This window comes from Drosophila kikkawai, chromosome 2R, assembly GCF_030179895.1.
Source record: "Drosophila kikkawai strain 14028-0561.14 chromosome 2R, DkikHiC1v2, whole genome shotgun sequence".
Taxonomy (NCBI): Eukaryota; Metazoa; Arthropoda; class Insecta; order Diptera; family Drosophilidae; genus Drosophila; species Drosophila kikkawai.
This window is the reverse complement of record NC_091729.1, coordinates 22731427-22759037: the sequence shown is the minus strand read 5'-3', so window position 1 is coordinate 22759037 and position 27611 is coordinate 22731427. Positions and strand designations below refer to the sequence as shown.

Here is a 27611-nt window from a genome sequence, read left to right as displayed (position 1 = left end):
TTAAGTAATTATAATAAAGCTAGAACTGAAGATAGACTCCTCGTCGGGATTGGGTCCTTTAGCGTGCAGGCAGGCGCTTGATCTTGTGGTGAAGACCTCCGGCTCGCAGTGGGAAAAGACCTCCTCATCATGCACAGAATCCTTGACCATGGTAAAGGTTCCCACAGCTGTCTTGCAGTGGGCATCATTCTTGCAGCCCGAGTCACTGGCCCAGCTCTCGCAACCGCAGGGCAGGGCCTCGTCCGCCGGCAGATGCTGGGGCGCCACCCCGCTGACCACATGCTCCTCTGCCGTGGCCTGTTGCTGCCTTCGGGCCTGACAGCGCCTCCAGCTCCGCACCAGAGCCCGAAAACAACACAGACCAAAGCACACGTCGGATGTGGCTTTAAGGAGCAGGAAAAACTCGGGCATGAAGGAAGGATTGATCACAGCATATACCACGATATTCAGGGATAACTGCAGGGCATTTAGCGTTATGCAGATAACCTCCAGCTGCTCCATGAAGGACTCATCCACCTTGTTGGTATCGCCGCCAAAGATCAGGTTCAGCGAGCTCTTCCTGGAAGTCATGTGAGCTGGCAGTTCTCCAATTAGGTACAGGGTAATCACAATCACAATGCTAATGGTCAGTTTCATTTGGTGCTAAAAAGATATAGATATTATTATACCCTTGCAGGATATTATAATTTCAGTCAGAAGTTTGCAACGCAGTGAAGGAGACGTTTCCGACCCTATAAAGTATATATATTCTTGATCAGCTTCAACAGGGGAATCTTTCTAGATATGTCAGGAAGAAATCGATTTTTTGCCATTTTTGCAAACTTTTATAAGGGGTTACATCATTAAAATTTTTGATTTTGATAAAAAATTGAATTTTCAAAATTTTTAAATGAAGTATGCAGATTTATTAACTGTAGAAAATCTTGCACAGAACTGTTTTCCGATTTAAAATTAATGTTCTTTTGGCCGAGTTATAATATTTTTAATTTTTAAAGAAATCAAGAAGTTTTTTAATATAAAAAATCCGATTTTATAATACAAAATAATATTTTTCTAAGTGATGGAATCATTTTCGACCCCATAAACCATATATATTCTTGATCAGCATCAACAGGGGAATCTTTCTAGATATGTCAGGAAGAAATCGATTTTTTGCCATTTTTGCAAACTTTTATAAGGGGTTACATCATTAAAATTTTTGATTTTGATAAAAAATTGAATTTTCAAAATTTTTAAATGAAGTATGCAGATTTATTAACTGTAGAAAATCTTGCACAGAACTGTTTTCCGATTTAAAATTAATGTTCTTTTGGCCGAGTTATGATATTTTTAATTTAAGAAAAATCAAGAAGTTTTTTAATATAAACAAGAAAGGAAGCTAACTTCGGCACGCCGAAGTTTGTATACCCTTGCAGATTGGTTTTCATATTTATATCATAAATTATAATGCCGAAAACAGACACAAAACAGAGTTTCATAACATTTTACCTATACTTATTATGTTTACAGTTTGAAAGTTACAGTTATACATTCCCAGCTTTACATTTTCTCTACATCTACGGATCGCTTCTATGGCAGCTATATGATATAGTTGTCCGATTTTCATAATATTGTTACCAAAATTCTGAAATAAGCTCATGTCTTAAAGTAAATGAAAATACGTTGAAAAACAACGAAGTTATAATTTTGTCTATTACTTTCCATATCGTTCCTATGGCAGCTATAAGATATAGTCGTCCGATTTTCATAAAATTTATACCAAAATTCTGATAAAATACCAGAAGCTCATGTCTCAAATTAGATTTAAAATTTTTTTCTAATATTTTAAATTTATTTAGAGATTTTTAAAATTTTTTTAGAATTTAAAAAATTTTTTTAAATATTTTAACTGCCAAATTTGAATTTGAATTTAACTGTCAAATTTGAATTTAACGACGATCAGTTTCAGTGTGCCCAGGTGCAGTTGTAAAATAACACCTAAATTTGGATTCAAAAGGTTTGAGTCTCCGCTTACTTCCGCCGGCTCCGAAATGGTTTGAAACTTGGACTTTTTATAACAGTTTATACCAGTTTTCAGTTGCTTGCTGCTGATTTCTGTTCGCCTGTTACCCCAATTTGGGAAACGGGCAATTTGCATGGAAAATTTCAGAAATTTGTATGGACTGCTGCAGGGATGTTGTTGTAAAGGGGTTGTTGTTGCCATCAAGCTGTTGTTGTCGGCAACAAATAGGTATAAATGTATAAAATGAAATATAACAGTTTATACCAATTATTATTTTTGCCCAAATGTTTTTATAACAGTTTATACCAGTTTTCAGTTGTTTGCTGCTGGTTTCTGTTCGCCTGTTACCCCAGTTTGGAAAGCGGCCAAATCGAATGAAAAAATTTGCTCACTTGCATCAGTGATGCTCATCTCCATCAGTGATGCTCACTTCCATCAGTGATGCTCACTTCCATCAGTGATGACCACTACCATCAGTGATGCTCACTTCCATCAGTGATGCTCACTTCCATCAGTGATGCTCACTTCCATCAGTGATGCTCACTTCCATCAGTGATGCTCACTTCCATCAGTGATGCTCACTTCCATCAGTGATGCTCACTTCCATCAGTGATGCTCACTTCCATCAGTGATGCTCATCTGCATCAGTGATGCTCACTTCCATCAGTGATGCTCATCTGCATCAGTGATGCTCATCTAGCTATATTGCAATATTGGGAGGCTATAAAATCGGGCTTAATGGCAGTGATGCTCATCTGGCTATATTGCAATATTGGGAGGCTATAAAATCAGACTTTGTATCAGTGATGCTCATGTAGCTATTTTGCAATATTGGGAGGCAATATATCAGGCGTAATAGCAGTGATGCCCATCTAGCTATATTTCTTTATTGGGACAAAATAGATAGATGAGCATCACTGATGCAAAGTCAGATTCAGTGTGCCCAGGTGCATTTAAGCCACATTTTAGCCAAAAAATGTACAATATGGTCACATCTGGTTTGAGTCTTCGCTTACTCCAAGATCAATGGTTCGAAACTTGGACTTTTTATAACAGTTTATACCAGTTTTCAGTTGCTTGCTGCTGGTTTCTGTTCGCCTGTTACCCCAATTTGGGAAACGGGCAATTTGCATGGAAAATTTCAGAAATTTGTATGGACTGCTGCAGGGATGTTGTTGTAAAGGGGTTGTTGTTGCCATCAAGCTGTTGTTGTCGGCAACAAATAGGTATAAATGCATAAAATGAAATATAACAGTTTCTACCAATTATTATATTTGCCCAAAAGTTTTTATAACAGTTTATACCAGTTTTCAGTTGCTTGCTGCTGGTTTCTGTTCGCCTGTTACCCCAGTCTGGAAACCGGCCAAATTGAATGAAAAAGTTTGCTCACTTGCACCTGTGATGCTCATTAACATTATTAAAAAATTAAAGCATACTTTTGGGGTTTTCTATTAAAAACGTGGCATCTTTTAGGCGGAAGTTCAGATTACAGTTTGATAAGCACTGGTCCAAGTGAGATTCAACTTTTACAGTTTGACAAGCACTTTTCGGATAATACAAAATGGCCATATCTAAAAAATGTTGAAAAACAGCTAGTTATAATTTTTTTTCTAAAAATTTATCGATCATTTGTATGGGAGCTATATGATATAGTCGTCCGATCCGGCCCGTTCCGACATATATAGCAGTGAGACTATATAGAAGACTATATGCAAAGTTTCATTCAGATAGCTTTAAAACTGAGGGACTAGTTTGCGTAGAAACGGACAGACGGACAGACGGACGGACAGACGGACATGGCTAGATCGACTCGGCTGTTGATGCTGATCAAGAATATATATACTTTATAGGGTCGGAAAGGTCTCCTTCACTGCGTTGCAAACTTCTGACTGAAATTATAATACCCTGCAAGGGTATAAAAATCAGATTTTATAATACAAAATAATATTTTTCTTAGTCAAGGAATCATTTCCGACCCCATAAACCATATATATTCTTGATCAGCATCAACAGGGGAATCTTTCTAGACATGTCCGGAAGAAATCGATTTTTTGGCCATTTTTGCGAAATTCGATAAGGGGTTACATCATTAAAATTCTCAAAAATTGAAAAAAATTTTGATTTCTTAAAATTTTAAATTTGGTATGCAGTTTTTTTAAATTAATAAAAACTAACACCAAACTGCTTTCCGAATCGAAATTAATGCATTTTTGCCATAGTTATGATATATTTTAATTGTTACCTGCAAAGGTATACAAACTTTGGCTGGCCAAAGTTAGCTTTCTTTCTTGTTATTAATATAGTTTCCAAAATGGTTTAAATGGTCTAAATGTTACCTGATATCGCTTGGCGGTGGTTCGACTATCACCAGTACCGGCATGACAACGTCGACTCTGTTTTGTCCATTTGCGAAAGGCTATAATAATGGCCGTGTTGCCAATCAGCAGGAATATGGCTGGCAGGAGGGCCAAAAGGGCAAAGGTAAACCAGTTTTGAACCTTGTAAAAACTAAGGGAAGTAGAAAGAGATCTCATATTAAAGAGTTCTTTGTCATCTACAATCTCCATTACTCACTTGGAGTAGTAAAAATCCGTGACATAGCAGTTGCCATCACCGCCCACATAGAACACGAAAAAATAGGGCATATTAACCACTATGGAAATGCTAATGGCCATGGCGATCATATAGCGAGCCACCTTGCGCCGGCAGAAGCGAGGTGCTCCTCCATTATTTCTCCTAAAGCTGGACAAATAGCTGAAACGGTCCAGACTCAAGCAGGCCAGGATCAGATTCGCTGCTCCCGTACTGATGCCAAAGAGGGGCGTTTGCCATTGGTAGTCATAGGCATTCCAGGCGGGATCCATGTAAAAGTAGCTTCGTGACAAAGCGGTCAGAGTGATCAGCAGGCAGGATATGCAGTCCATGCAGGATAAAGCAGCCAGATAGCTAAAGGCCGATGGCGTCATCTTGGGTCTCATAAAAACAACGGCATTGATGAAATTCGTGCAGAGACCAAAGGCGGACAGCGTGGGAATGGCCAGACCGTAGAGGACAAAGATCCCCACCGTTGGTGGTCGCCGCTGGAAGATGCACAGGTCGCTGTGCTCCATGAATTCCTCCTGACCCATCTGCCAGCCCGGTGGCCTGGTGAAATTCACGGCGTACCTGATGGATGGAACGAATCGATGACTATCCATGTTGTTCACTGACTAACTGGAGAGGATGATTTGGCAGCGACTGCTGGACACGTCTATCTAATTGTTGCAAATTCACGATAAGATTATCTAACGCTAACGGACGCATAAATGTTAATTTGTACGCAATCAATGATAAGGCCGCCACGCAAACCCACCTCAACATCGCGGATTGCCTGCCCTCTCCCCCAGGTCTGTCTGTCTGTAGGTATATCTGCGATACTATATAGTATATGGTCCGACATCCTAGAATTCTCTTTCTGGTTGCATACCTAACCGGGCTCTGCAAATTTACGATCAAATTGGAACCCTTTCGAATTATGAATACCCCAGATTCTGAAAATAACTGAATATAAGGGAGAACGATATTTGAAGTATACATTTTTAAGGAAGAAAAGTATTAATTATAAATTAATGATTGATACTTTTAATAATATAAAAGGATAAACAATTTTATTTTAAAATCTGAGGCATACTTTTAGGTGGCTTTTTTTGAAGATTTCAAACCTCTAGTATTCAGTTTTTCCTAATACGATTCTTAAATAACTTGATTTTTTAACTCAAAAGGATCATCCCCTCGAAAACCCCCAATACTTCAATGATATCCTGCATTCCATAGATAAACATTTTCCGATTTGGAGACTCAGATGTATTTAGTAGTATTTTTATTTACTTTGGGGTACTCGTATTGTGTCTGTGTGAGTGATGAGCCCAAAGCCGTTTGTTTGATTTATTTGTGTTTGTCCCTTTGTTTGGCTTGGCTCAATAAATTATAGATTACATTCGGTTGGGGTCTGTGTGTGTGTGTGTGTGTACTCGTAAATGTAAGTATATAGCTGATGCATACACAGCTTACACTGACTCCTCAGATACAGTTTCAGATTCGGATTCATGGTGATTTTTGCAGACGTAAAAATAGTTTCTTTAGTTTAGTTCTTGTTCGGTTTTCTTGTTCGAGAGTTTTTGGTTTTTTATTTGGAAGATTTCGCTGGCTCTCGAGCGATATCGTATGGTATCGTATATATCTCTAGGTGAATATCGTATCTGTTAAGTAATTCACATCGATATTTCGTAGATATAAATATAATGTATATGTGTATATATATTTCCTTTTTTATTTTTCAGTTTGTACTAAGTTAATATGCAATAAAAATACATACGTATGAGACTTTGGTTTAAAAAAGTGACCTTGAAAATCATCAAAATTACATAAATATGCTTTGTAAAAATGTCGACTCTAAACCAAACAGTTTGCCTTGTTAAAGTCCTAACAATATGCAATTTCAATATGTATATAGTTCGATAATAAAAATTAATTTATTTTCCTCAAATTGTAATATTTGCAATATTGGAACAGACTTGAAATATGTTTTACTCCCTTTCTCGTTCATTTATTTGCCATAAAATTCATTAAAGTAATTCAGACACACACACATATACATCTATAGATATATATTAATTAAGTATTACATTTAATTGTTAAAAGTACGAGCAAATTTCATTACCGGAGTACTCGGTGTTCCGGTTTGAACCTTAAGTGCTACTCATCGTGGTTGTGAAATGCACTCATCGCGAGTACTTTTGATCTACTCTTGGTTGGCTTAGTTTACGTTTTGATTTCAAATTGGAGAGAGTTAAATTAAACGTTTTAAATGCTTCAAGTTCGGAGTTACACAATTTGATGTATTTAATATTAGTATTTATCGAATTTACTAGTTCAAACTACGATTAAGCTTTACCAATTCACGTTTAGATGATGGCTAAGTTACTCTGTTGTGCCCAACGCAGTTAGCTTGGCTACACATACTCCCATCTCCCATCTATCTTTATCCTTTTTTTGTTTTTAATTTAATATAATTGTTCTATAAATAATTTTGTAGCCTCGTTTGGCGTGAATTCTTTTAAGGTTTCTTCTATGAGAGAAAGATAGCTACGAGAGGCACAAAAGCTTAGCTCGGCTGGCGCTAATTTGGAAATCGGTCTAGGCTATATACTTTGACTATAGTTTCACATGCTTATAGTAGATTGTCTTTTCCCATAGTTAAACAGTAGTTGTTGTTAGCAGCTAGGTTCCTGTCAAGGTACTAAAGTTTCCATCGCAAGAACCCATCTTGATTGGGAGCGAACCGTTCTTCGGTTTTTTAGTTTTAGTTTTACAGTTATACAGTTTTTAGTTTTAGTTTTACAGTTTTACAGTTTTACAGTATTACAGTATTACAGTTTTAGTGTTAAGTATCTTCTAAGCTTAACTTATTGCTATGCAATTTGTTAGTTATGGTACATTGAGACTCTATGCCAGCTATATATATAGTCGTGCTATATATACGTGTGTTTTGTAATGCTTTTCGAAATAAAATGTAAAATTAATTTACACGCACACCCACATATATGTATTTATATATATTTAATTTTAATGGAATTTAAAAAACACTCGTTCTATGATATTTCTGCCTAAGTATTGAATACGATTAACCGAGGAGTAAGTGATCTGCTAAGCTTATTAATGTCTCCCTCATCGGCGAACTCACCTAAACGCGTTTTCGATTTGATCATAATGCCGGGGCTAGCACTACAATCGAATGACGTTTGAACCTGGCCCGAAAAAAAACTCCAGAATCCTTTTCTATCCTCTGCTGGGGGAAGCCTTTGCCAACATTCCCGCCATATTTAACTATTAAAGTCGATTAATTTTCTACACAAAAGACACTCAGACGTTGGCTAAAAAGTTAACTTCCAAATGGAAAAAGGAAAATGGGAGAAAATGGAAAATGCAATTGTTTAAAGCTTGCTAAAGTTTATATTGTGGAAAGACAGCTTCGATCAGAGTTCTACGCAGACTATGGTTACTTTGAAATGATGATATTTATTGCTTTCCTTTGGCTTGAGGTGAGTGGTGGTGGGTGAGACTTGATCCTTGAACAGTATTCGAATAATCCACAACTAAAGCTCTGTTTCACAGTTTCTAGCACTTACAATTAACTCAAAACTTAACAATTCAATAAATATACATACATAGATACAAGTAATATGCAAAAATCAAACATAAAACTTAACAACAAAGGCTAATTGTATACATAACAAGTTGTCTTTTTTTTCGCATTGCAAAGTAGTTAGTAATTAATATCAAAATAGACTTAAAAGGACACAACTCGCAGCATGGAAACTAGATCCGATTAAAGAATCTATGGACCGAAAACGTATTCGGAATTCATGTAGGAGAAGCCAACGAATTCCGACTGATCCAGGTTCATCATGAACACCTTGTCCGTGGGCGTCAAGTCTGTTTTCTCTGATGTGAACTGCTTGTCAAAGTTGGACACATCCTTGCGGTGTTTCTGGTGGAATAATAATTATAAAATAGGTATTGATTTATGTAATTATATATAATTCAAAGTGGCTTACAATCTTCGGTTTGAACGGAGGCTGCACTTCTCGGTTTTCAATTTTCTCCCAATCAATGCGCCGGAAGAAGGGATGCAAACGCACATCCTCCTCGCCAGAGGAACCACAGCCTAAACGTTTATTAGGCTGCTTAGTAAGGAACTGCAAGGATATTTCATGATTAACGTAATATTTTAAATAATTTTTTAAGTTATACTTACGCCCTTGCAGGCCTCTTTGGCCTCCTTGCTCAGGCTCTTCGGATAGGATACATTGTGATCGGTGATGGCCGCAAACAGCTCCTCCTCATCCTCGCCATCGAATGGCGGCTGGCCCACTAACATTTCATAAAGCAGGACTCCATAGGCCCACCAGTCCACCGATTTGCCATAAGGTTGATACAGAATGATCTGGAAGCAAATAAATATTAAAGTTGGTTTATTTTCTAGCTAAAAAAAGGACATTAACCCACCTCGGGAGCTATGTAGTCCGGGGTGCCGCAGAAGGTTTTTGTGGTCTTGTCACCCACAATATTTTCCTTACACATGCCAAAGTCCGCTATCTTCACATGCCCATCTGCATCCAACAGGACATTGTCTAGCTTGAGATCCCGATACAGGATACCCTTGCTATGCAGAAAGAAAAGTCCTGCCGCTATTTCAGCGGCATAGAATCTATAAAATAAAAGAAAAATAATGATGATTAGAGATAAGTAAACTAAGTAAACTCTTTGAAATACTCACACAGCCACCGGTTCTTTGAACTTGCCAAACTGTTGGATTTGGAACATCAAATCGCCGCCATTCACATACTCCATCACAAAGAACAAACGGTCCTGGAAAGTAGATATTCTTCACTCTGGATTCTTTGATCGCCTTCTTAACGCCCTTGGACTCACCATAGTCTGAAAGCAGGAGTGCAATTGGACCAGGAAAGGTGGCTTTTCGCCCAGTGCCAGGACACGTTTCTCGATCATGGTACACTCGACATCGTCGTCCTGGATAATCACATCCTTTTTGAGTATCTTGATGGCATACAGTTCCTCGCTGCCCTTACGCTCGGCTAGTAGGACCTTTAATAGGGAATAGTTTTATGTTATAAAATCTATTTTAGGTGTATAGATTGCAAGCTAACCTTGCCAAACGAACCCTTGCCCAGAACTTTGATGAAATTAAAGTCTGTGGCCCGGATCATATCCTTCTTGGACGAGGAGTGCGTATTGGTGTCGCTGCGCATCACCAGCGGCTTCTTCTGCGATGGCTTTTGCTTGAGCTTCAGCAAATCCTGCTGGTCATCCGCACATGGCACGTTGTAGTACTCGCCCTCCTCCTGGGTGAGCAGCTTGAACCAGCCGTTGGTGGGGTTCTTGATGATCTCCGAGATGCCGAAGGATAAAGCGCCCATAAAGTCATTGCGCGAGGTGCGGTCCCAGTCCCAAACCTCGATCAAGATGCGTCGATCCTTATCCTCGGGCTTGAGGTCACTAGAAAAAGGTTTAAATTTATGCTAAAATCACCACTATAACTCCTAATTAAACCACTCACTAGCTGATGGTCTCATTCCAAACGGGATTCAGGCAAGCCTTAATAGTGCGAGTCTTTTTCTTCGACTGATCCTTGTCGTCTGGAATCAGCTTGACCTTTACATAAGGATCGCTAAGTCCGTTGGGGTCCATGGGTATGAGATTGCGACCCTCCTTGACTGAAAATAATAGGACAATGCAGATTGAAGTCTGTGAGTGGAGCAAGCATAAGCAGTCAATTAAAGCCAATTCGAGGTGAGTGGAAATCCCTAGCACAAAGCAGCTGCCATGGAAATTACGCAAACTATGCTCATGGGCATGAACAAAGCATTGTGTCCTGGAGGACACCCATCCATTTATCCAGCCATCCTGCCATCCTACACTCCTTTGTTCTGCAATAACTCCATTCCAGTTAGGTATTCATTATGTGGCATTTGCGGCTAACGAAGGAGAACGAATACGGAGAATTTCCTTAAGCGCGCATAATGAATTAATGCAAATCGTAAGCAATTTTCCCCAGGAGCCCAAAGGACCTGCAACTTTTCTGCTGCAGGAAACGAAACGAAACGAATCGAGACGAGACGAGAGGCGGCCAATGGAAGGCCGAAGAAATACAAAGGCGCAAAGACTGTTGCGAAGATGTAACATTTTAAGCGCGTTGCTTGGGAAACTTTGCGGCTTCCCGGGGCATAATTTTTTCCACTTGCCTTCTGTTTTACTTATATGTACATTTTGTAAACTTTTTGCCTGAATCAGGGCTGCTCACTTGGCTTTTTTAAGTCGGAAGGGTTTTAAAATTTTTGGAATTTACAGGATGTATATTATTTAATAATTTTAACCAATATTTGTATAACTTTTGTAACTCCGAAGAGCCCGGCAGCATTATGTAAAGCCAATCTGGAACAAACTGGAGCTTAGATGCTCTTTCTGAATACAGGGTTGGCAACATTGAAGCTTAGATACTCTTTCTAAAGCCAGCGTTGCCCACATTCAACGTAGGCTACTTATTCTAAAGACTGCTCTGACAACACTGGCCACAAGAGCCAACCATTGTCGGGCCCCAAGGCGTGCCCACAGAATAATAATAAAAAAAAGAAACAAAATAAAGAACTTAGACCATAATTGGTAACAATGCTTAAGCGGCTTTAAATTGTATTCGCCCGTCTTTGGGGAGCCACTTACTCTGGACAGTTAAGAGATTCTCCTTGACATTGATCTCCAGATTAATGCGGCCGCGCCGCTCCGTGTGATCGCATCCGCACAGACTGGGCACATTCTCCTTGCAGCGGGCATGAACGTTCATGTCACATGCTAAACGGGTTGGAAAAGTGTTTAAAATGGGGTTGAAATTCAATTTTCGTTGGGCTCTTTTGAAAAGGGTTCTTAAAGGGGGTTAGAGAGCTAGTAGGTTAGTGGGATTGACGAGAGGCATGAGTTGGATGTTGAAACGAGGAACAGAAAACGGACTCACATGGGTACAGTCTCGCACAAAGTGAAGTACACTTGCTCACACAAACAGGACACTCGCACAAACACACGCTTAGAGCAAAGTGAAGTACAGTACTTACCTTGTCGGATGTTGATAACTAATGTTTACCTGTGGGGCAATGCAGGCGATTAATCCGCTGCTGCTGGCAATTCAATTGGTAAATAAAGCCACCACCCAACCAACTAACCCCCCATCTTCTTTTCAATTTTACTGACTTGGCAGCGGAAATTGACAAACTGTTGCTCGGCGGAAGAGTGAAAGGACCTGGGCTGCTCCTGACTCTGACAAGTGGCAAGCGTTCGATTGGAAATTATTTGCTGAAATCAAATTGCGATTCATTTTCATGCAATACGTTTTGTTTTCAATTAAAGCATCATCATCATCATCATCATCATCGTCAGCAACAGCATCAACGGCCATCATCGAGCATCAATGGGCATTATCCTGTTTGCGCTGATTGCTTCAGTTTCCTTTCACATATCCGCTTTCCCCAACTATTGTTCTTCTCCTTTCGCCACATTCCGCTTTGGTCAAGTGTAAAATTACTTTCCGTTTCCAGCCCTCGCTACGTATGCGTGATATTTAAGTTACGCTTGCGGGGGCCCCTGTGGCTCGTTGGTCAGCACAGAATGTGCAAAAATGTGTATACAAAGGCAAAAAGGGTTTTTTCCTTTGGTATTGTACAAAAAAAAAAACAACACCGAAATAAAAAATAAAAGAAAAACAACGGAGAAAAACAAACACACAGGATATATGACTGTGTGTGTGTGTGTGTACTCATATAATGTGGCCTCCTTTTTCAACAGTATTCCTTTCATTCATATGTATTTCTGTCTGCCCGTGTGTATTTATATTCCCCATTCCATTTGGCATACATCAACAGATATTTTTGCAGTCTTGTGGATTTGGGAAAAGTTTAACTTGCATAGCTCCACAAAATATTCCCAAAAAGCAGCTTCTGTGGTGAGTTTACAACACCTCTCAACTTTATATATGTACATTCTTTATTTATTCTGTGGTGAGCTTAAACCACCTTTTAACCCTATTTAAAATGATGCGGTGCACTAATGGTAATCTAAAGCTTTATATAACTAAATAACTTCTTTAGTTTTACTTCGTAAAAGAGTCCATCTATCTATCACCTATTGAAGAAGTTATTTCCTTTGAAAAACGAACTCATTATATCTCCTAATAAGAAATATTATCTTCAAAATATCTCAACCTTTAGAAGAACCTAAAACACCCTTTATAAGTTCATTAAACTTCATTAATTTTCTAGAATATTTTGTACTACATTTTATTTGCACTTGAACTAAATTACGGCTCTAAAAGGGTTCAAGGACTCAAAGATTTTTCAAAGAAAACAGAGAGAGAGAGAGCAGTACAAGGGCACCCACGCATTTGTTTATTATTACGTTTTTGGCCAAAAGGCAAATTACTGGGCAAGTCCGACATTAAATAGAGCCAGTTAGTGTCCCCCATAAAAAGGTAAAGAAGGGACGGAAAATACGCAAATATAGGTATATCTAATATGCATTTTAAATTAACAAACATTTATTAAGTAGCTCCACATGCACTACGCTCTACATATAACGTGAAAATTAACAAGTTTTTAAGACTGTCAACAGAAAATGAAAAGAAAGGAAAATACTAACTGGGCAAATAAAAAGGGGCAAGCGGGAAAACGCGGACGGAAACTTGTCAGCGAAACAACAAACAATTCGCACAAGTGTGCACAACACTCGCAGACACACTCACACACACACACACACACAGAGACCTCCCGCACTCGACACAAACACAACGACAAGTGCACACTTGAGCGGTAACAAAGCGCTGCTAATTGTAAATTGCAACAATCTAAAAACTCTGCGGCATCGCCGCCAAAAATGCAAATGAGCGAGGACATATATGGTATGTACATATATGCCGCAGCACCGCAAATAACACAAGATAGTGAGGGTATTTAAGGACTATATAGGACTATATATGTACTCGTTGGAGACTTTACCTCGACACTTGAGACCCTTGTGCGTGATGCCGTGCAAAAGAGACCCACAGTGATCGCAAAACATCGGCGACAGGAAGGCGACATTCTGCCATTTGTGGGGCATTTGATGCGCCTGCCCGATTTCAAATTGGAAGAGAAAACTAATGGAAAATTAACGCAGGGCATAGGTATAGCATAAGGTATAAAAGAGGGTTGCTAATAGTTTATGTATCTAAAATATTATTATTAACAAGAAACGAGTACAGCAACAATTACAGAATGAGACACGAAATGGGCGACAATATGCGGGGAGTGCTTACATATATTATTGAATGTATTATTAATTTCATTTAAATAAAAACTAATGGTTCTAAAAAGACAGTATTTAATAAAAAAATAGTATGAGTTAAGAGGAAAGTTGAATTTTACACCATTAAATTTCACTTCAGATAAATCCGTATTCAAGGACTTTGCCTTCCTAGTGGAATTCCAATTAATGTAGTTGAAGGGACAGCGCTCAAAAGTGAATCAATCAAATAAGCTAATTAAGGACCTCCGGGGGGCAATCGTGCCCCCATCAAACTCCACCCCTTTTTTTTTACCACTGGCCAATGCAATGTGCAAATGTTTTCCGTTGCTGTTACTTTGCTTTCGTGCTAATGAAATAAACGGGACGTTAATTGAGTTGCAAGTTGGACGTCACATGTCACAGACAGCGAAATCAAATGGCAATGAGAGAGGATGCTGCTGCTGTCACAGTGTGTTAGTAGGGAGTGTGTTTACACATACACCCACACACGTGTGGAGATGGGTGGCTGGGGTAAAGGGTTTTTCTTTTTTGCTGCTACTGATGCCCTGGCGAAGGTCGCCTAGACAATCGCTGCCTAATCCCTTTCAAGGAACTCTGGCACTCAGAGACACAAGCCACGAGGCTACGAAAAATGGGCAAAATTAAGAGAACTGACTATGAGATACCCGGGACTGAGTTGCTATCCTAAGTAGCCTACTTTTGGGCGGTTGCATAAAATAAAAGAGGAAAATAAAAGCTATGTTACGCTGGAAGATTAACAATATTTGCTTCATTAAGCTTATTCTTTTGTCTACAGTTTTTTTTTTTTATATTTATATTATTTTATTTTATTTGAATTTATTATTTTTCTATCCCGTTTTAGATTTATTACATTTATTTTGTATTAAAAGAACCCTAACTCCCTCTTAATATTTCCCAAAGTGCATACATGACATTGGCTAGCAACTTTTCCGGTTGCTTAAGGACCTGTGTCTTGTGACCTATGTGGGTGCATATACTTTTCGGCAGCAGTGTATGAAAGGAGCCATAATTTTTCACCCACATAACCAAGTTTTCGATTGTTGTGTTAGTTGGCGCGGGAAAGGGATGTTGTAAGGGGGGTAGCGCTGTAAGCAAGGACATTTGATAGCATTATGCGCCTGCATGAGCATCCACTGAGTAGTTGCCTTCGTCCTTATGTATGTATTTTTTTTTTTGGGGGGGGAGGTGGGCGGCCGACAATTTGTTGTTTGTCTCTGCCAAGGTTCAACAGCTGCTCAGCCATTAATATCCTTCTGCTACCAAAAGACAAACACCAGCGGAAAGCAAACATACAAACACATGCGCGACCTTGGCGGCGGCGTTGGTGGAGGAACGAAAAAGTTGTTGCATACTTTGGCGGGCATGCTCAAGGCCATACGAGTGGGTGGGGTTTTTTGGGGGGCATTTGTTTGGATAAAATGCAATCGCATTGAAGGTAAACACGGTTGTATATGCGGGCGGCCTCCAATTGGTATCGCCTTTGAGTGAAACTGACCCTGGATAGCCACAGGTGTTGACACTCGAAACGAGATCCTCGTGGAATTTCCTTTGTGGAATTTTCAGTTAAAAGGGCAAGGCAAAGTGGCCTACAAAAAGTAGACTTTGAGTTGAAAACAAGAAAGAAAGCTAACTTTGGCCAGCCAAAATTTGTATACCCTTGCAGGTAACAATTAAAATATATCATTACTAAGCCAAAAATGCATTAATTTCGATTCGGAAAGCAGTTTTGTGTTAGTTTTTATTAATTTAAAAAAACTGCATACCAAATTTGAAATTTTAAGAAATCAAAATTTTTGGTCATTTTTGCTAATTTTAATGATGTAACCCCTTATGAAATTTCGCAAAAATGGCCAAAAAATCGATTTCTTTCTGACATATCTAGAAAGATTCCCCTGTTGATGCTGATCAAGAATATATATGGTTTATGGGGTCGAAAATGATTCCTTGACTTTGAAAAATATTATTTTGTATTATAAAATCGAATTTTTTATATTAAAAAACTTCTTGATTTTTTTAAATTAAAAATATCATAACTCGGCCAAAAGAGCATTAATTTTAAATCGGAAAACTGTTCTGTGCAAGACTTTCTATAGTTAATAAATCTGCATACTTCATTTAAAAATTTTGAAAATTCAATTTTTTATCAAAATCAAAAATTTTAATGATGTAACCCCTTATGAAATTTTGCAAAAATGGCCAAAAAATCGATTTCTTCCGGACATGTCTAGAAAGATTCGCATGTTGATGCTGATCAAGAATATATATGGTTTATGGGGTCGGAAACGTCTCCTTCACTGCGTTGCAAACTTCTAACTGAAATTATAATATCCTTTCAAGGGTATAAAAAGAAGAATTTTAGGCTTTAATTTCATTGAAAACTGTTTGTTAGTTCACGTGTCTTAAGCCTCCTCAAAGGATCCCTGGTGTTATGAATAAATTATGAATTAATGCTACAGCTTCTGTTTAATATTATATATTTTTTCTTGATTATCTCTAAAACCAATTTACCGCGATTAACACGAAAAAAATTCGGCCAAAAGTTCAGCTGCTGCTGGAGTTCAGCTGTGTATATTTCAACCGTTTTTCTTATCGCAACGCCACAGTATCGGCCCCGTAAACATACTTCCACCTTTGATATGTATTTTTCCCAAATAAATCTCTCCAACCACAAACACACATGCACCCACATATAGGTAGAGATAGAATTTCATTTTCCGCCCCTCATTTGAAGCCTACTTATTTTTTGCCACGTGCCACACACACACAGGACGAACCGGGGGCGAAAGAAATTTGAAAAAATATTTGCAGCGCGAATTTATCACAGCATTCCATGCGTCCCTGGCTGTCACCTAGCAAATTCGTGGCCCACAAAATGGCCAGAAAAATGCCATCATCTAGCTGGCAGGCTCCATTACTCCATTTACATCCATTTACATCCATTGAATGTAATTTCTGGTACATAAAACAACCGCAATATATACATACACACTATAATATGCCAAGCATATTAACAACTGATGCCCGATAATAAATGAGGAACCGGCAGGGAGGGTGGCAAATATAAATTGCCATGTCATTTATACCGACAACCCAGATAAGCGAGGCGTCTGTCTGTTTGGGGTCCTGAATGCGGTCATATCTGGCTATCAGGCCGGGGGTCTGACATCTGATAGCATTTTACTTTTTTTATGGTACTAACTGCATTTGTTTTCAATTTCCGCCCGGAGCACAAATTACTGACACTGGCACAAAGAAGGCAATCAAATTTCGGTCTTTCCTCCTCAGGTGTGAAGCTAAGCTAAAGCTGAAATTGATTTGCCTACACAAGACCACACCTGTCGCAATACATTTGATCCGATTTGATGCACAAGGGCGGCAATAAAGTGCCGAAGATGTCGCACGAATACTCAAATACAACTGACAATGGCAACATTTAGGCTTATTGGGGGCCAGATTGTATGTCACACACTTCGGGAAAAGTCTGGAGTGGGGCGAAAAGCCAACAGAGCGAGTCAGTGTGTGTGCGTGTGTAATTGATAAGGAAAAGATCTGGAAACTGGGGGGTTTGTAGGCAAATTTGAGCGACAAGGTTGCCATGGACACACATGCACACATTAGCATCACAGTTGGCGGTGACAGGCGAGTTTCCAATTCGCAGAATGCTCTCTTATTGCCTCTGCATTTGGTGTTTACACTTGACTCGCTCTAATTAAGCCCGTTGCCATGGATGTCCTGTGCCCCGCCTTCTCTTCCTGCCAAGCCACTTGGAAAACTGGCAACAGTAGTTACAGTTTGCTTAAGAGGACACAGTCCCAAAAATACAGCTCAAGGACCCGAAAGAAACTAGTTAATTAAGTGGTAAGAGTTGTGGCTAGAGTGTTTTTGAGGGAAATTGAGAGGAGCAAACAGGTATGAAAAGTTAATCCTTTATGTAGAAATATATCACATATCATTTATCTAAAGAGTTCTTTTATATTATAAATATATTTAATATTATTAAGAGCGGAGGGCCTCGGTAGCCATTGCTCATTAACCTTTGTTAACTTTTAGTTTATAACTATTAGTTAGCATTAAATAAATAAATAAATAAATTAATATTATTAAGTATTATTTTCTAAAAAGTTTAACCCTCTCATTTAATGTTAATCTTCCTAATTTATTACCCAACTTCCAGAAGGGATAACAATTTTAACACAAAAATATTCCCGCAATTGCAACAGCCCCAAGGCCTCGACCCTTAAAACTTTTTATCTGCAGCCCGAAAAACACATTTAAAATTATATTTATATCGGAGGCTGGCCGCACAAAAATGTCTGAACAAATGACAAGCATTGTTTGGCAACTTAGTTCTCAGCCCCACCATGTATCCCCGGCATGTGCATAATTATGCAAATGAATTGGTAGGCTTTGGGGGGGGGGTAGGGAAAAGCGGAAAAGTGGAAAAGCTGCTGCTGCTGCTACACGTGCCACAAGGAGGAGAAAACTTTCAGTGCTGGGAGCTTCGGTTTGGTTCGGTTGTGGGTTAAATGAGGAGAGCAGGCAAACAGGATACGAAAAAAAGTAGGTGTATTGACATATTTACAAAGGTGCGGCCTGCATATACACACACACATACTTATATATATACATAGATGTATGTACAACAATTTAAATAATTAACTTTTCGGGCCTGCAAGAGAAACTTTCTCCATGTTGCTTTCTTTACTGTTGTTGCTGTTGCTGCCGCCGCTGTTGACCAGGTCAAATTGCGTTTAAAATTTAATTCCCACACAGACACACACACTTGCACACACACACACTCGCACAACACAGGCTCACAAACATTATCATCATTATTTACACTGTCAGTTGGGGTTTTGTCGGAAAAGGATTAAAAGTTAAGTGAAAGAGAGAAGCGAATAAAAAAAACTTTGGTGGTTAGAGAGATAGCAGAATAGAAGCTGAGCAAGAAGGAAAAGGGTTTCAGGTTTTTTGTTACGGGGGGTTAGGGGACTAACTTTAAGGGGTTGACGGGTTACCTGAGCATTTGAGACCCTGGTGGTAAATGCCATACAGCAGGGAACCACAATGATCGCAGAACGTGGGTCCTGCGTATGTGAATGGCTCAAAATTGTGTTGAGTTTTTGGTGAGTCCTTTTATTTCATTCATTTTTATACAAATATATATATATTTTTTTCAGTTTTTGTGGTGGCAACAATTTCAATTTCAATTTCAATTTCAATTTCGTATTCGATTTTGTTTGTTGTGGTTGGTTTTTATTTTGATTTTTTTGTTGGTGCGTGGTTTTTGGTGACAGCGTGAGTTGGACAGCGAATTGAGTTTTTGGTTTGATTTTATTATTATTTTTTTGGTGGATGCACACATGGAAAAGAATACAAAGTACAAATTTTGGTTCATGGTAAATAAACAGAGCACAATGACAAAATTAACAAGTTCTTGGTTCTAATTTTGCACTGAAAACAATAAGCAAAATGACAAAGAAAAACTCTACTTAAGCCTACAAAGTGTGTTGAACAATCTACTTAACTTCATTTGCAAATCTTTTATGCACTTTCCATAAGCGAGCTGCAGGGGAGGGTACTGAGTTGGGTTCTGTTCTTTATTCCTCTCTTGGAAGTAATTTCATCAGAGACTTGTTTTGGCTTTAGAAATATTTTCCTCAAACAAGACTTTAGTTTATTATATTTTTCATTGTCATAAATATATAAACAAGGAGCAGAACTAAGAATGGGATACGATTTTTCTGTTTTAATATTCAGTTTTATGTTCCCCTTACCAACGTCTCACTTTCCTTAGCATATTTTTCTATTGAAAGCCTGAAAAACTACTTTATTTGCTGCCTTAAAAGCCAATCCATCCGAGACTTTCTTCTCTATAAATATATTTATATTCCTCGGCTGCCATATTTTGCCTTCTCACAACATTGTGGCTCGGACAGGCGGCATGAATAAATACACAGAATGTGGGGAACTTGCTGTATGCGGAAAAATCCAAATGACATTTTCCATAACCCAAAGGGCGCTCACGGACGAAAGGGACTCGCATTTTTAGCAACCCAGAAGAGAGTCTGCTGCTTAGCTGGCAAAGCAAAGTTGACAGGCGAGCAGGAAAGGCAAGAACCACGACGAGGACGAGGACATGACAGCTGGGACACTGGGGGGACGGACAGGGCCCAGCATAACCGAAAATCCAAATGACAGTTTAATTTGACAGAGCCCACAAAGACTAAAAGCAATGCAAATAGGTCCCAGAATCCCAGACCCCTACCCTTCTCCTGCCATATCTCGCACATGGAAATGCACTTTCATATGTAGTAGTTTATCCGGAATATCCTATTTAACATAACTCAGAGTATGTAGTGTGTGTGTGTGGGTGCACACTTACCGAATCGATGCCCTTATCCTTGCCCGGACAGATGAAGGTGACGTACTCGTGGCATCGCTTGTGCACCACATAGGAGCAAACTGGAGGCGGAGAATACTATAAATTGGCTGATAATTCGTCACGGAGCTGGCAATGTCCTTACCTTGGCACTGGAATCCCTGCTTCCCGAAGCCCCTGCAAAAAAAAATATGTAAATCAAAGGGGAATAGAGCGTCAATTTGCATTCGGCCCAAGAGCGATTGTTGTCATGACGGCAATTAGCATAAATATTTAAATCGCCATTGATCAATATGCTATGGCGAATGGAAGGAGACCCAATCGCAGGTCCCGCGGGCCTTTTAAAATTAATCAATATGAGAAATGGGCGGGAATTACAATATGCGAAGCCCCACAGCAGTAGGCCACGTTTTAATGTCAACTTATTAAAATGCTATTCAGGGAATAAAAATGCCACAAGACTGGGGTACAGTACGGGGAATCCTTCAAATTAAATTATAATTTTAAAGAGAGTAAAAGGAATATAATAATGAATAAAATTAATAATAATATTTACTAAGAACTGCACGAATATTTCATAAAATAAAGTAAAAGATCTCAGTAAAAGTGTTGAATGTTATGGCAAAATAAATATACCATTTTATGACATTATTGTTTAATTACAACAACCATTAAATCATGTCGAAAATAAATTAAATTTTACAAAACAAATGGAATAACTTACAATAAGCTTCACTCTACAAAAGTAATCAACAAAATGGCTCCTATAAATATTCTTAAATTTATTTTAAACACAGTTTCTAGGCCTGCATAATGCTGTGCCTTCAAAAACCACACCCGAGTACGAGCATTTGCATACTTAAACTAAAAAAACTAGAAAACTTAAAGCCATTCCGGAGGCAAAGCCTCATTCCGGGCCACTGGTTAATGGCCAGAACCTGTTGTGGGGCTAAAATGCCGGGTTTACGTGACCTGCTCTCGGCCTTTTCTCACCCCTTTCGACCGTAAATGACTTGACCACAAACCACTTTTCCCCCTAAACCCTTTCAGCTGCAATTTGGGACATGGCAAATTATTCACATGCACAACGCTTATACCATATATACTTGTATAATATATATATATTAAAAAGTATTTTAGTCAAGTTGAGTATACGTTGCAGTCCTTTAAGCCAGCGCAAAAGTTAAACCGATTAGCTTGTTACCAATTTGGACAATTCACACAAATCGGGGCGATTTGTTAGCGCTGCCAACGACGTCGTTTCATAATGCTTCGCCCGTATTTGCCATTTTACCCATTTAAATTTAATTCCTTTGTTTGGCCAGGTTGTCTGTTCGTGGCTTTTCGCTGTTTTTCCATCTGTTTTCTGGTGCTTTTTGCCCTCTTTTCTGTTTGCCCATCAAATGAAGTGAAAAAGCAATTTTCCCGCGCCTGCAGTTATACTATGATTTCATTTTCTCCCCTTTTGTGTCTACACTTCCCTCGGCTGCCCACGAAAAAATATTTATTCACTGCATCCTTTTTTATGCATTTCAATTTTTAATTAAGCGCATATTTTCCAGCAGCAACAACGGAATTCATAGAGTATAAAAAACTGAGTGAAAAAAGCTGCTGCAAAAAAAAACTATTAAAGGACAAAGAGAGCTGGGGTTAAGAATGTTTGCAATTTAAGTTAATTAATTAAACAAGCTAAGCGAAAAAGGGATAGAACAAAAAAGCCAGAATTGACCCACATATTTTATAGTTTTAATTTTGAGGATTTCATTTACAAATTTGTATTTTAATTAAACTAAATTAGAGCAAATGAATTGCTTCTTGTTAGAGGTTCACCAAGTCAACCCAAATATTCATTTCACAAACAGAAGCCTAATTAGTTCGTACCTATTATTTAGAAAACTTGAACTTTGCTGAAAGTTGGGGTAGTTTTTTTAGGGTATATGGAATTAGGGGTTTAGTTTGTGTTTAATTAAAAAAAAACAACTTAAGCTATCATTTATATAAGGGTGTTTTATAACATAAAGAATATATATCTTTGAAAACAAAAACTAAACAAATATAGTTTTAAATCCTTTATGATTTTTAATTCATAATGGAGTATAAGTTCATTATAATTCCTTTAAAAATAAAGTAAAATGCTTAAGAAGGAGGCTACATAGAAGTTAAAACTGCAATAGAAACGAATTTTCTTTTAAGACTCTAAGTTTAAAACCTCCAGCTCTTGATCTTCTATTATTATTATTTAAAGTTTCTATTCTTCCTAAAGCCCAACTATTTATAATTCCCAAAAATGACTGACTGACTGATTCATCCATTCCAGGGTATTACGAATTTCTACCTGGAATTTCCATCGTGACCTTTTCGGTTTCCGCGCTATTATGCAAATGACGTGCCGTAAACATGGCAAATGTTTCACCTGCTCACCTGCCGCAAACGAAGTCGGCGGGCGACACTTTGCCACCGCATCGACGCCTCCCTTAAGGACGCCCACTCCACACTCCCCTCCCCCCCTCACCCAGCCACACCCCACTTAGCACCCTCAGTTGGCTAAAATACGTGCCTGCAACGCCTTTTTGCAACGCGCGTTTCGCCGTGGGTTTTGTGTTTGTGCGTGTGGCCCCCCCAAAGGCCCCGCACTATTAATTAAAAGTCGAAGCCGAGCCGGTGTTATACTGTAACAGTGTAACTGTGGCTAAAGTTGTTAATTAGCTGCAGCCCCCAAAAATGGGCGTGGCCGAAAGTGGGGTGTCTGTTGTTTGGAGTTTGTTTTTTTTTGTTGCTTGGTTGCTGCTGTTGCTGCTGCTGCCTGTTTGCTGGTATTGCTGTCAAAGCGCGTTAATTACGTGTAATAATGATGCAGTACCCAGCTACTTGGCTTTTGATTAATACCACTTGGAGGTGGGGTATATTGGAAGCCATTAAATATGCATTAGAATAAAGTATTCTTTATTAATTATTGATTTTATTTTTGTATTTAAAAACAAACAAATACTCCAAAGACTCCAGAACTTTTTAAAGATCTTTAAATAAGTTAAAAATTATGCAAACCTAAGCCTTTTAGGTATGCCACATATTTTACTTAGTAAGTACAGGGTATCTCCAAGTCGAGGCAAATTTTTTAAAACATTTTTTTTGTGCTGGCTTAATGCTCGTTTTATTTTTGGGTCGTTGGATACCAAAATTTTGTCGTCGATTTTAGAGCTTTGTCTTCCGGCCGTCTATGGGCATAGATCGATGATGCTGGCGTCTGGTGGCGCATTTTAAACAGCAATTAATTTAATTATTGCCAAAATGTTTTCGCCGACAATTAGCTAAAGAGCCTAAATAGCAGCAGCAACAGCGGCGGCCACGATGACGAAAGTCATGAAGAGACAAGCTTAATAAATTGCCTTGGATTTGTGCTGCTCGAGAGTTTCATATCATTCATTAGTCGTTGGCTTTAAATTGTCAACGCAACGCCCTGGCATTATGACACTTTGCAGAGCAACGGAGTGTGTGTGTTTGTTTATTAAATATGAATTAATATCACTGAAATTGCTCGTCAAAATGTCTCTGTGGTTGGTATGTGTGAGGGGGATGGGGTGAGGGCATCTCTGACTATGAATATTAAGTGGCGAATTAATTAATTTGTGTGGGCAAGAGAGCACAGTCTAATTTTCTTTGATGGAAATTCAATAAGCATATTTCTGCTACTTTAGATGCACTGAGAAAAATGTGAAGGTATGAAAAGGTACAATTTAAAATCCTATTTTTGGAGAAGCAATAGTTAGGCCTTAGTTTAGTTTAAAAATTACATTTTCTACATATTTTAAAGCCCCAAAATGATTTCTCTATACATGAAAATTACTTGTGATTCCACATAACCATGATTTTCAAGCATTACCCCAAGCACACCATGAAAAGTAATACCAAATATATTTTTGAAAATACCTACATCCATGCATATCCCGACTGATAACCGCTGTAAAAATCGAAATTCTGTTCAAAAATCGTATCTTCAAAATGGATATGGGTCCTGAAGCAGGAAGTTAATGCTCCGATTGGTTACTTTTGAGGGGGTGGAGTGGGGGTCTGGCGAATTTAATGCGCATGAAATTGATTTATAATCCGCAGGGAAGCTGCGAGGCCAGGAAGTGACTACTGGGACCCGGCTCCCAGGACTACCAAAAGTAAACAGGTTACCCGACCTGTGTCGACATAATTTCAGCTTCGCTTTTCTTGATTTTGTTTTCTTTTTCTTTATTTTTTTTTTTTGCGAGGGTTTTCTGTTTGTTTTTGCTTAGGGAGCAACAATGGATTAAGACAGATTTCGGCAGCCTTAACTAAATTAAATATTACACAGGTTAGCCTTTGTTTTCTGTTGGCTTTTTTCCCGTAATTTCTGTTATTGTTGTAACCTTATGTTGAACTTCCCTGAACAGTTGAAGCAACAATGTTGTTCAGGGGAAATTCTAGACTTAATACAGTGATCTCTCAATAGAAATGAATTTCTTAGAGAAATTTTAGAAATTATAGAACAAAAATGAATGCATTTATTTCACTGATTTTTCGATTTATTATTATTTTAAGGAAGGTAACTTTCAGTCTTTACAAAAATAAAATAACTGTTGCTACAAATTCATTCAAAATAACTCAAAGAAAATCACTTTCCCCTAGAAAAATCACTTTCCCCTAGAAAAATCACTTTCCCCTAGAAAAATCGCTTTCCCTAGTAGTATTTACTAAGCATTGGTGATTCAAGGCGGATCACTGTTCAAGTCATGGCTTTATTTTTCTTTCACTATCCTTCTTTTATTTGTGTTGTGTGCTTCTTTTGTTGCCCAGTTGCTTCGCCTTGTCAATATACATTTATCGATTCTGGGCCACTGATGTTATGTGGCCGACGCATTGCTGGCCATGCTTGTGTAGACCCACAAGTGCCGCCGCCGCCGGATGGATGGGGTGGGGTGGGAATGGGCATGGAACATGGACAAGGGCCAGGCCAGATACATATGTTATGCTATAGACGGCAGGTGGGCAGGTGGTCAGGCTGGTTGGTTGGTTGGGGATACTCACCAAATAAAGTCCTTGCAGTGGGAGCAGAAGGTGGGCTGCTTGAAGAACCGGGCAATGAAGCAATGATCCTTGACATTGAAGACGTTCTTCTTTTTGAGCGCTCCCTTGCGGAGGCGGGACTTCATCTTGTTCTCGCCCATGGCCTCCCCCTCGGCCCCACCTGCCTGCTGCTGGGCATCCCGATCCCCGTTGTTGTCGCTGCTCTCCGACATTATTATTATTTTGGGTGATTTATTTTTTTCGTTTTTGGGTTTCTCGCGGGGGTGAGTGTTGTAAATAAGTGTTCTTTTTCTTGTTGCGCGTCGAGTATTTTGCAGCGTTCACAAATCGCAAAGGTTCTTTAACTTGCTCACTTGTTGTTGCCGCATTTGACTTTGTTACGTGCTCTCGCTCACCCTGGCTTTCTGTGTTTATTGATTTTCGGTTTTTGCTCTCGGCCTGGTTTTTATTAGGCCTTAAATGCCATCTAACATGGTTAATAAACGAAACGAAACAAAAGAGAAACAAATTATGATGAAACTGGACTTTTAAAATCTCGCTTGCGCAAAACGATTTGCATAATTTTATTAATCACATGCCGTCGCTGTGCGTTTATTTAATTATTATTATATTCACTCGCGTTTTGCATCGTTTTCGATTCGGTAATTAAACAAAAAAAATATCAAACAAATGTCACCGGGCGACGGGCAAACAAGCTCATAATTAGCATTCGTTTTAATGCGGCGACAGTTAATTATACAAGAGAAAGAGAATTGTTCAAAGGGCTTAACATGGCAGCAAAATAATAAATTGCGAATAATTAAATTTAATTTTTTTTCCCCCAGCTTGTCGGTACAAACTCGTGTGCAAACGAAATAATTTTTATACAATTTCAACTTGTTTTGTTTTTGTTTTCTTTGTTTTTGTTATTGGTTTATTGAAATTTTTGCAACGCCAATTTTTGTGTGTTTTGCCAACAGACACGTTCTTGCTGGCCACTGCTCTCACCTGTGCAGGTGGCTGAGAATACGAATTCGAATTGTTTGTACCTCATGAATTTTTGGCAAATTAATTTGTGAATTTTGTTTAAAAACGAAATTAAATTGTATTATTTAAAAGGCATTGAAAATAAAGTAGAACTATAACTATATTCAATATATTACTCATACGCACTGTTGTCGTAGGTTTGTTTTTATCCAACCTTGAGGAAATTCTAAATGGGTTTTGATTGGGTTTTTGAATGCTAATGAATTAAGTAGTTTAAATCAAAATTTTTAATTTAAAATTTAATATACAATAGCAAGAACCTTAATAAGTAATCATTAAGCGTTAATTCGTAGACTTTATTAATTTTAAAACTGTTCCCAAAATTTTTAAATTCAGTTTTACCTCTAATTTATATTATTTTCTTTAAGTTTTAATTCTGGAAATTTAATTTATATTTTTAAAATTACATTGTAATTATTTCTAAATAAAATCCTCTCCTTTGCTACCCTGTATAGGCATGCAAAACCTACAACATTCGCATTGATTGAAGCCACAATCCGAGGACAGTGTTGCATACACAACAAGCCTACAAAGGACATGTGTGTAACTCTGTACAACTGCGAATGCGAATGTGATTGCGATTGCGATTATGAATGTGTTCGTGTGCGACAAGCAACAGTTACTGGTGCTCGCTTTTTATTTTTCTATTCCAAACCCTCACGTTTTTATGCCCGTTTTTTTTTTTATGCTTAATGGCTTGTATAGTTATGACCGCTTTTTTGTTATTGTTACGAGGGGATATTATTATTAGAATTCCTTCAGGTTAACTGCCATTAGGATCGTAAACTTTCTAGTTTCAAGCACTTGTGACACCGCATGTTACATTCATTTTGTTTACTTTTTGACCGATGACTTGTGCTTTGGTGGCTCTGATTCTGATTGTAGAACTACACTGCACAAAAACACGCACTGAATATGATTTTTTAAGGAAACCAACTGCCTTGGCGGGCGAACCGAAACGTAGTGAGCATGCGAATATTTTCACACGAGCGGAAAACCAAGTCCAAGGGTCGTGGTGAATTTCCCAGCACTCTCTCTCGCTCTCGTTTGATGGCTTTTCTCCAGGTTACACAAGATTTTCACGCACTCACACACTCTTTGTAGGGGCAGTTTTTTCCCCAGCTTTTGGCCTATCCTTCGACGGCTCAATGTGTGTTTTGATTTCCCGGCCACGTGCGCTTCGCTCGAGTCACAAACGCGTTCTGACCAACGACTGCCTTTTCCCGGAGCGCCAAGAATCCA

At 38.6% G+C, this 27611-nt stretch overlaps 2 protein-coding genes across 7 annotated transcripts; both read right to left on the bottom strand.

Moving 5' to 3' along the window:
* On the bottom strand, positions 1–6089 carry LOC108076149 (putative G-protein coupled receptor F59B2.13). The gene is made up of 4 exons (XM_070284410.1): positions 6053–6089; positions 4577–5207; positions 4339–4510; positions 1–642 (listed from the first exon to the last, which is right to left on the bottom strand). The coding sequence occupies exons 1-4, from the start codon at positions 6087–6089 to the stop codon at positions 1–3; spliced, it is 1482 nt and encodes a 493-aa protein (XP_070140511.1).
* Pkc53E (Protein C kinase 53E) lies at positions 5845–27563 on the bottom strand. 6 transcript variants are annotated; one of them, XM_070284100.1, is made up of 15 exons: positions 27457–27563; positions 25344–25809; positions 24223–24249; positions 20437–20468; positions 20295–20374; positions 18928–19042; positions 11282–11410; positions 10122–10278; positions 9712–10060; positions 9476–9649; positions 9321–9412; positions 9050–9251; positions 8799–8987; positions 8599–8739; positions 5845–8531 (listed from the first exon to the last, which is right to left on the bottom strand). In XM_070284100.1, exons 2-15 carry the CDS (start codon positions 25553–25555, stop codon positions 8379–8381), a joined length of 2052 nt encoding a protein of 683 aa, XP_070140201.1. In that variant the 5' UTR covers positions 25556–25809; positions 27457–27563; the 3' UTR covers positions 5845–8378. The 6 variants fall into 6 exon arrangements, with proteins under 6 accessions (XP_070140201.1, XP_070140203.1, XP_070140200.1 ...); XM_070284102.1 differs by having other exon boundaries at positions 27461–27558; XM_070284099.1 differs by lacking the exon at positions 27457–27563 and adding an exon at positions 27031–27413.
* Between the last annotated feature and the right edge of the window lie 48 nt (positions 27564–27611).

Coding starts and splice junctions, on each gene's coding strand:
- LOC108076149 (XM_070284410.1), bottom strand. CDS start 6,089: ATGAATCCGAATCTGAAACTGTATCTGAGGAGTCAGT. Junction 5,208..6,052: donor ACTGTATCTGAGGAGTCAGT/GTAAGCTGTGTA, acceptor CCAGTTAGTCAG/TGAACAACATGGATAGTCAT. Junction 643..4,338: donor CCACCGCCAAGCGATATCAG/GTAACATTTAGA, acceptor ATATCTTTTTAG/CACCAAATGAAACTGACCAT.
- Pkc53E (XM_070284100.1), bottom strand. CDS start 25,555: ATGTCGGAGAGCAGCGACAACAACGGGGATCGGGATGCCCAGCAGCAG. Junction 10,061..10,121: donor TGGAATGAGACCATCAGCTA/GTGAGTGGTTTA, acceptor ACCTTTTTCTAG/TGACCTCAAGCCCGAGGATA. Junction 9,650..9,711: donor GCAAGGGTTCGTTTGGCAAG/GTTAGCTTGCAA, acceptor TCCCTATTAAAG/GTCCTACTAGCCGAGCGTAA.